This window comes from Rhinopithecus bieti, unplaced genomic scaffold, assembly GCF_001698545.2.
Source record: "Rhinopithecus bieti isolate Rb0 unplaced genomic scaffold, ASM169854v2 scaffold_17971, whole genome shotgun sequence".
Lineage (NCBI taxonomy): Eukaryota > Metazoa > Chordata > Mammalia > Primates > Cercopithecidae > Rhinopithecus > Rhinopithecus bieti.
Genome location: NW_016809834.1, coordinates 2,738,271 through 2,747,464, shown reverse-complemented (window position 1 = coordinate 2,747,464; position 9,194 = coordinate 2,738,271). Strand labels below are relative to the sequence as shown.

At 43.1% G+C, this 9,194-nt stretch overlaps 1 protein-coding gene across 12 annotated transcripts in view; it reads left to right on the top strand.

Moving 5' to 3' along the window:
• The first annotated feature begins 3,807 nt into the window (after positions 1-3,807).
• C2CD5 (C2 calcium dependent domain containing 5) overlaps positions 3,808-9,194 on the top strand; it is a 96,245-nt gene continuing 90,858 nt past the window's right edge. For 5 of the 12 annotated variants that reach the window (XM_017890541.1, XM_017890537.1, XM_017890538.1 and 2 more), the window contains exons 1-2: positions 4,230-4,456; positions 4,597-4,715. In XM_017890541.1, coding sequence (XP_017746030.1) covers positions 4,626-4,715 — 90 coding nt within the window. In that variant the 5' untranslated portion in view covers positions 4,230-4,456; positions 4,597-4,625. Of the gene's footprint in view, positions 4,457-4,596; positions 4,716-9,194 lie in introns of all 12 variants that reach the window. The other 7 variants (XM_017890539.1, XM_017890532.1, XM_017890530.1 and 4 more) reach the window with 4 other exon arrangements.

Sequence of the window (9,194 nt, the reverse complement as noted above, 5' to 3'; positions counted from 1 at the left end):
ACTTAAATCAGTGAGTTTCTGGCTTGAGCAACTGACTATGTAGTTGGTGTTGCTGTTTAGTAGAAGACCACCAGGTCTTTTGTTGTTGGTGTTGTCATTGTGGTTGTTGTGGTTATGGGAAAGGCAAAGAAAATCAGGTCAGTTTTGGACATCTTGACATTTGAGGTCACTTTGATACTCCAAATGGAAATAGTAACTTGGCAGTTGCATATATGGGTCAAGATCCCAGAAGTGAGTTATAGAGTAAAGATAACGATTTGAGAGTCCTTGGCTAAACAGATGGAAATTAAAATTATGAGCATGGATGAGATCACCTAGGGAGAGAGTACAGTTGGAAGAGAATAGAGACAAAAACTGAACCTGAGAAAAACACATATTTAATAGTTAAGGACAGTGAGTAGGCTGAGAAGACAGATGTATAAACCAGAATAGGTAAGAGAAGCTTGGTTTCTGCATACTAAAAGGAAGATTATTTTAAGGAGAGCGTGGTCAACAGCATCAAATGCTACTGAGAGTCATGTAAATAAAAAACTGAAGCCAGGCATGGTAGCACATGCCTGTAGTCTCAACAACCTGGGAGGCTGAGGCAGAAGGACTGCGTGAGCCCAAGGGTTTGAGACCAGTCTGGGCAACATAGCAAGACCCCATCTCAAAAATAAAAACTTAAAACTAAAAAGTGTCCATTGCATTTAGCAACCAGAAGTTATTGATGGCATTAGTGAAAGCTGCTTTTGTAGAATGGTGGTGGCTAAACCCAGATATTAATAGTTTTTGGAGTGCTTAGGAGGTGAGGAGAGGGCACCAAGTACTGACAACCCTTGAGAAATTTAACCTTGAAAGGATGGGAAAGATTAACAGGAAAATTTTAGGAAGCCAGGAAAGAAGAGCGATCCAAGTAGTAATAGCATGCGTATTAACTGTTAATTTAATTCCACAATAATTTGTTGATCACATGAAGGCCACAAGGCAAAGAACTGAGAATTGAGAGATGAGTAAGAAGCAATCCCTTCCCTCAGAGTGCTCATGGTTTAGTGGGTGGCGGGGAGAGATGGATAAATAATTATTGCATGGAAAGTATAATAATAAATGTATTAGATTTAGTAGCACAGGTGGGAGTGAAGAGCATATTTATTAGGAAGGAGATCAGAGAAGATGTAGAAGTGACTTCTGTAAAAGGCAAAAGATTTATATGCTCTAAAAAGAAACAGAGTATTGACTTTTGAACTGAGTTATGAATTCATACGTGTTTGGTAGGATGACTATGAGAGAGACACTCCAGGAAGAAGGAAAAGTATAGTTTATTGGAAAACTACATGTAATCTTTAAAGAGGTGGGTTCTTGGAATCACATTGTCTAGATTTAAAACCTGCCTCTATCAGCAGCTTTGTGACCTCGGGTAATCACCACAGCTTTGAAAACCCACAATTTTCTCATTTATAAAATGAAGGCTGATAATTCCTACCTCAGGATTTTAGGGAGCCTTAAAAGCTGTGAAACCGAATTCAGTAGCTAGCGTGCAGCAAACCAACAATACATGTTAACTCTTGTTATTGTTAATTTAAAATGCAAAAAGTGTGGCAGGGTATGAAGCTAAGAAGGTAATCAGGAGTCACATTATGGTAGATTTGTCAGGAAAGTTAGCACTGTTCCCAGCATTAATTAAAACAAACAAGAACAATTATTAGGAAACAGTTCAACTGAAGTCAGGCTTAAGTCTACTAAAAATAGTTTTCAGGAAGCATCTTAATTATAATCTCTTGTTGATGAAGCCTAAGGCAACAAGTATGTACAAGTACCTTAAAGTCTACTAATTAGGAGGCTGAGATTGCTAACCTCTAACTGTGCAATTTGCAAATTTTTTTTACATTACATTTTGTAACGCAATGCATTATTTTCCATTAATATTGGTGCTAAACTTCATTTTCTAGTATTTTTTTCTTTATACATTTCATATTTTAAAAGTGAGTTGGTAATATGGTAATACTTCGATTTTATCACAAAAACCATTTCAACCCTACCACCCAAAACAAAAAACACTGATCATGCCGGGCAAGATGGCTCATGCCTGTAATCCCAGCACTTTGTGAGACCAAGACAGGAGGATGGCTTAAGTCAAGATTGAGACCAGCCTGGGCAATACAGGGAGACTCAATCTCTACAAAAAATTTAAAAAACTAGCAGAGCATGGTGCTGTGTGCATGTAGTCCCAGGAACTTGGGGGGCTGAGGGGAGGATCGCTTGGCCCAGAAGATTGAGGCTGTAGTGAGCTATGATCATGTCACTGCACTCCAGGCTGGGTGACAGAGACCTTGTTTCAAAATAAATAAATAAATAAATAAATAAATAAATAAATAACCTTGATCACACAGTGTAGCCAACCTTCAGAATTTTGGCAAGGGTATTTTAAGGGTAGAGTCAGACTCCAAAAAAAGCTGCAGGTGGACCTAAGGAAATTTGCATGGGACCTATGACCCCTATCCTTTGACACAGTTCGAATTGATAAAAGTTTCTCTAGTCCAAAAAGCAAGCGATTTTTTTAGATTTTCATTTTGAGGAAGTCGTTTTCTCTGTAGGAGTTCAACTTCTCACTTATGTGAACAATATTTCTGTCATAGAAGGAATTTTTGTCATGAAAAGATAATTCGGGATCACTACTGTTTGGAGTATTTAATCTACTCTATTCAGTATTTTTGAAGTTAAAAAGATCATACAGGTATCTTCACTTAGGAATGAAAGGTTATAATCTTTCAGCCGGCATGAGCTCTGATTTTGTTGATACTGGGTATACTGTTAATGCTGATTTTGATATTTGGTAAGTACTGGTTTATGTTATATCCTGTGTGTGCCTCAATTTCCCTAATGTAGTCTGAGTCTGTAGATAACACCTACTTTATGTATAGTTGAGTCAATGCTTCAAGATGTTTAATGCTCTCTCAGTTCATTTCTTGTGGTTGACTATACTTTCCATGGTAGAAAGTCCTGAACTTCTGCTGCTACTGTAGGTCTTATCTTTAGGCTTGTGGATGCTTAAGAAGAACACTGAGACGATCTAAGAGTGCAGGGCAAACTTTAAAAAAATTTTTTTTAAGAGACAGGGTTTCACTCTGTTGCCCAGGTTGGGGTGCAGTGGTGAGATGATAGCTTACTGCAACCTCAAACTCCTGGGCTCAAGCAATTCTCCCAGATTCTCCCACTTCAGCTTCCTAGGTAGCTAAGCCCACAGACGAGCCACCGGCCCAGCTAATTTTTGCATTTCTTGTAGCGAAGAGGTCTTACTATGTTGCCCCTTCTCCATGAGGCTGGTCTCGAACTCCTGGCCTCAATCAATCCTCCTGCCTCAGCCTCCCACAGTGCTGGGATTACTAGTCTGAGCCACCGCACCCACCAGCAGAAACTTTTTTTCAAGAGGCGACTTTGGATTTCAAGGTGACCTCCCCCACTCCGCCCACAGTAATATCTGTGACCCAGTAAACAATACAAGTGCCTATGACTGAATACAAAATTTCACCAAATAATATTTATTTCATTATTCGAGATGTGCCTGGTATCTCTCTTTTCTTTCTGGAGACAGAGGAGTGATCTCGGCTCACTACAACCTCCGCCTCCCAGGTTCAAGCGATTTTCCTGCCTCAGCTTCCTGAGTAGCTGTTATTAGAGGCACTTGCCATGACCCCCAGATAATTTTTGCATTTTTAGTAGAGACGGGGTTTCGCCATGTTGTCCAGGCTGGTCTGGAACTCCTGACCTCAGGTGATCCGCCCGCCTCGCATCCCAAAGTGCTGGGATTACAGAGGTGAGCCACTGCGCCCCGCCATCTAACTCTATTTCCTAGAAAACTGAAACCACCACACGCACCTTTACCCCTTCCAAGTAGAAACCAGCTAATTTGGTTTTACGAATCACCAAAGGGGTCACTAGAGGCCGACTGAAAACGCTCTCCTAGCAGTCTTCGCTGCTACTCCATCTGTCACAGCCCATCCGAAAAGCGGCGTTAGCAGCTGGGAAGGCCGCGGCCGGAAGCTAAGTCACAGAGCCGCACTCGCGCTTCAGCCAGCAAGATGGAGCGTTTCCCTCCAGGGAAGCAGCGCCGCACCTATGCACAGCCTCGACTCGGTGGATGATGCAGGACTCGGCCCATTTCCCTGCCCTCCAGCTTTCTCAAAGTCAGCCCCGCCCCCTTATCTTTCCTCAGCGAGTTTAGCTTCGCCCCGCCAAGTGGGCAGAGCGCCGAACGATCGATGCTTTCTTCAGTGCCCCGAGAGCCGCCATTTTTGAGGGCGGGGGAAGAGAAACAAGCAGCGGCTGCAGAGGCTCAATGGGATGCTGACTGGGTTTTGCTTCCCGTCCCAGCCCTGTGGGGCCGGGGCAGAAGCACCCATCAAAGCCCTTCCTCCGGCCGCCTCTCCGGAATGAGGTCTCAGCACCCGCGTGGGACCGCACCCTTCCTCTTGCGAGAGTGAGTGGCGACCTGCGGCGCGACTACCGGGCGCCCGCGCGCGCCCCCGCGCGCCCCTTCGCTGTCAGTTACCCCGCGCGCCTCCGCCCCTCTCCCGCCGGCCTCGCGCTCGGCGCAGACTCGTTTGTTTGTTTCTGCAGGAGCCCAAGAAGAGGCCGAAACCGAGACCATGCCTGGGAAGCTGAAGGTGAAAATCGTGGCTGGGCGCCATTTGCCAGTGATGGACCGTGCTAGTGACCTGACTGATGCCTTCGTGGAGGTTGGTGCGGGGTCCTGCCCCTCAAAACACAGGGAGCGCCAAGCCCTCCCTGTGAAGGATCTACCCACCTCGCCCCCAGCCCCTCAGCCTATTCCCCCCTCGACTGCCCTCCCGTCGGCCGTGGTTGTCCAGCTGTCTCACGAGGGATGACCGCCGAGACTTCAGTGCGTGCGATGGGTGCACGGCTTGCAGGCGTCCGCGGCACAGTCCGCTGCGCGGGGAGGCTCGTACTGTTCTGCATGCGGGGGTGACCCTGATGTCAGGACTCATTAACAGGCCACCTGCCACTCAGGAGATCCCAAGGCGTGGCCGCGCAGCCACGGACACACACACACACACACACACACACACACACGAATGCCGGGGTGACTCTGATGTCAGGACTGCCACTCAGGAGATCTCAAAGTGTGACCCCACAGCCACTGAAACACACACACACAGACACACACACCCTTGGAAGGGATGGCCAGAGTGGTGGACATCATGTTTAAGAAGGTGCATGAATCCCTTTATGGACACTTGGAGTCCCACAGTGCGTCCCACATGCCTAACGTTTTGTGAATTTGCCGTGCACGTTCTAAAACACAACTGCAACACTTCCTGCTCTTGCATAGACTGGTAGGTCTGATGAGGTGTTTCAGAGTAATTTAGTGCCTTGAGGCAGGAAGTCAATTAATTGCCATGGACTTAAATTGCAAAATTGCTTTTTAAGTCTAATGATTAGTTTAAAAGTCATGCAAATTAGTAAAGGCCTAGGGCCCAGAAGGTAATAACCCAGAGTCTGAAAGAAGCCAAGTAAAGATTGTAATAAAAATTGGCGTGATGGGCCAGAGTGTTAGAGCAGTAATCATTTGGGCTATTAGTGCTTAGAGTTGATGGATAGATATATCATAATATGTAGCCAGATTTCATCTCAATATTCCTGATGTTTCCTAAATGTTCTGTAACCTAATAATTGCAGTTCACTGCCCCTCCCCATTGTCATGGTGATTCTTAATCACTTCATTGGAGAAAGTTTTTGAGTGCTGTTGTGCCAGATGTTAGGTAATAGGAATCCACAAATAACCAAAGCATAGTGTTTGGTTTCTGGTAGTTCAGACATCGACCCACACAGCCTATTTAATAATTAATAGGTAACATGTTGAATTTAATAATTGCCTGATCTGTGCTAAGTACTTGTAAATTCTTAGTTTTCACAGCAGTCCTGCTATAGGAGTATTGTTATTGTCCCATGTTATGGTTGAGGTAACTGAGGCCCAGGAAGGGTGAATAATTTGCTTAAGGTTACATAGCTTGCAAACCTCCATAGCCTGACAGTTTGTTCTCTTAACCGCTCTGCTAATATAGCCTCACCAGACAAAGTGATGAATATTGTATTAGAATATGGAAACAATTGTCTCTGAAGGTTGAGAAAGGCTTGCTGTGAAAGTGACATTTGAAATAGGACTTGAAGGACACCCAGGATTTTACCGGGCAAAGGGAACATCAAAGGCAAAGTCATAGGATGGGATATATAGTATGTTCAGGAAACTGCCTTAGTTTGGTATGTGTCTGGAGGAAAGGGTATGTGATATGTGGGTGGTGGAGCTTGTTAAGGATGAGGCTGGAAAGCCCTATTTTCTATAAAACCTCCTTTACTGTAATATTTATAAGGAGGGATAAGGAAGCTTTTTTTTTCCTTCCTTCCTTTTTTAAAGAAACAAGTTTTATTCTGTTGCCCGGGCTGGAATGCAGCTCACTACATCCTCCAACTCCTGGCCTCAAGCCATCCTCCTGCCTCTCCCGCTTCAGCCTCCCAAAGTGCTGGGATTATGGGCCTGAGCCACCACACCTGGCCAGGGGAGTTTTTAAAGCAGAAATAAAATAAGATCATGTTTATATTAGTTTGTTTCTTTATAGGATGGCCTGAATGGGGATGCTATTGATGGACTGGACAGATGGGAAGTGAGGCAGGGAGATCAGTTAAGAAGGTGGTAAAATTATCCAGGTAATATATGGGAATGTGCATAGGAATGGATTTGAACAGAAAGATTTGTGGGACATTTCTTAGGTTAAAATTGTCAGGGCTTGATAATTAGGTGGATTTTGCTGGTGATGAAGGGGCTGATTCATGGGTTACTTACTACTTCCTTCTTTGAACAAATTGAGTGTCTGCTGTTTGCCAGGATCTAGGCTAGTCACTGGTCTAGCCAATGGATAAACATGGTAAGACAGACTTGGTTCCTGCTCTTAATGCAGCTTATATTTTAGTGGGAGAGACAGATAAATTTAAAGGTAAATAAGGTAAATAAATTTTAAATTTATTTAAAATTATTTAAATAAAAAGGTAAATAAATTATTTAAAAGGTAAATAAATTATTAAATATATAGTTACAAATTGGGATGGGTGCCATGAAAGAGAACAATAGAAAGAGAACAACAGGGAACACCTACTTTAGGTTGAGTTATCAGGGGAGGCCCCTGAGAAAAGTGTTTGTCAAACCCAGCATCTGCTGGATGAGAAGGAGCCTGCTGCTGAGGGAGCATATTTGTGTGTGTAGGGGAGTGGGTGGACAGAAGGTAACCTGGATATCTCACGTAGAGATTTGGTGTGTTTTAGGAAGTGAAGGAAGATGCCTGTGGCTGGCACGTAGTCAGTGAAGGGAAGAGTAGTATAAGATAAAGTTGGAGAGTTAATCAAAGAGCCAGTTTTGCAAGGACTAAGGCCATGATTAACAGTTTGAATTTTACCCTAAATTCATTGAAAAGCCCTTGTTAAGATGAGCACTGTTGTTATATGGAGAATGGATTGAAGGGGAAAGAGTAGAAATCAGGCAGTTAGGAGATTCTGTAATAGTTCAAATAACAGGTGATATGGGCCAAGGTGATGGATTTGGTAATGCAGACAAATGGATGAATTCCAGGTGTATTTTGAAGATAGATTAAAAGATGACTCCTAGCTTTCTGAAGTATTGGGTTTTCTGAAACTCCATGGAGATGGTAAAGATTGAGGTGGATCATTTTCCATTTCAGCATGTTAGGTTTGTGATGTCTCTAGGGCCTTTAATTGGAGATGTTAAGGAAGTGATTTATGACTGTGGCATTCAAAAAAAAAAGGTCTGAGTAAAAATGAGCACACAAGCCAGTGTTTCTCAACTATGAGACCCAGGACTCCCTTTAGATAGCCAGTATTTTGAAATCTACCCTTTCTATCCTGGCATGATACTTTTTAGTTAATATATTCTGTGTATTCTTACAATTAAAAACAAATCAGTACCATGGTCTAACTATAACAGAGAAATAGAAGTTGTTGTTGTTGTTATCATTATTATTTTTTTGAGACAGAGTCTTGCTCTTTCACCCAGGCTGGAGTGCAGTGGTGTGATCTTGGCTCAGTGCAACCTCCGTCTCCTGGGTTCAAGTGATTCTCCTGCCTCAGCCTCCAGAGTAGCTGGGATTACAGGCGCTCGCCACCACACCCTGCTAAGTTTTGTATTTTTAGTAGAGACGGGGTTTTGCCATGTTGGCCAGGCTGGTCTCAAACTCCTGACCTCAGATGATCCACCTGCTTGGGTCTCCCAAAGTGCCGAGATTACACGTGTGAGCCACCGTGCCCGGCCTGTTGTTATTATATTAATATGGAAGTACTTTTTCATGACCATAATAGAAAACATGAGGTAATCAGATGAATCAATGAATATTTATTCAGCTTTTTATGTATTACACACTACTGGATGCTGGGGCTATAGCAGTAAATTTAAAAGAACTTCAGTCATAGAACTTACATTTTAGTGGGAGAAGAGAGTTCATAAATAAGGTAATTAAGTAAAAGATATAGTATACTGGATCAATGAATATTTATTTGACCTTTGTATGTATTAGACACTGTACTGGATACTGGGGCTATAGCAATAAATTATAAAAACTTGAGTCATGGAACTTACATTTTAGTGGGAGGAGAGAGTTCATAAATAAGGTAAGTAAGTAAAAGATACAGTTTGCTGGATGTTGAGAAATGCCGCATATGGAGAAAATAAAGCTGGGACATGGAATAGGCAGTGCAGCGCCTATGTGAAAATCACGCGAATATGACTGCTTCTCAAACAGAGTCAGACAGTTGTGTAGTTTTGGCATCTCAGATCTTCATTGCCATTGGTTATCTGATTTTTCAAAATAGTCAACTCATGGGAAAAAAGCAGAGTTGCCTCTTGATTTACATGATGGTTGTAGTTCTTGACAATTATGTACATTGAAACCCGATTGCAGTACTTTTATCTGTAAAACAAGTTCTAGGTAGCTTTCTTTTCTCTCTCTCTCTCTCTTTTTTTTTTTTTTGAGACAGAGCTTCGCTTTTGTTGCCCAGGTTGGAAGCAATGGCGCTGTCTCAGCTCACTGTAACCTCCGCCTCCCAGGTTCAAGCGATCTTCCTGCCTCAGCCTCCTGAGTAGCTAGGACTACCGGTACACCACCACGCCTGGCTAATTTTTTGTATTTTTGTAG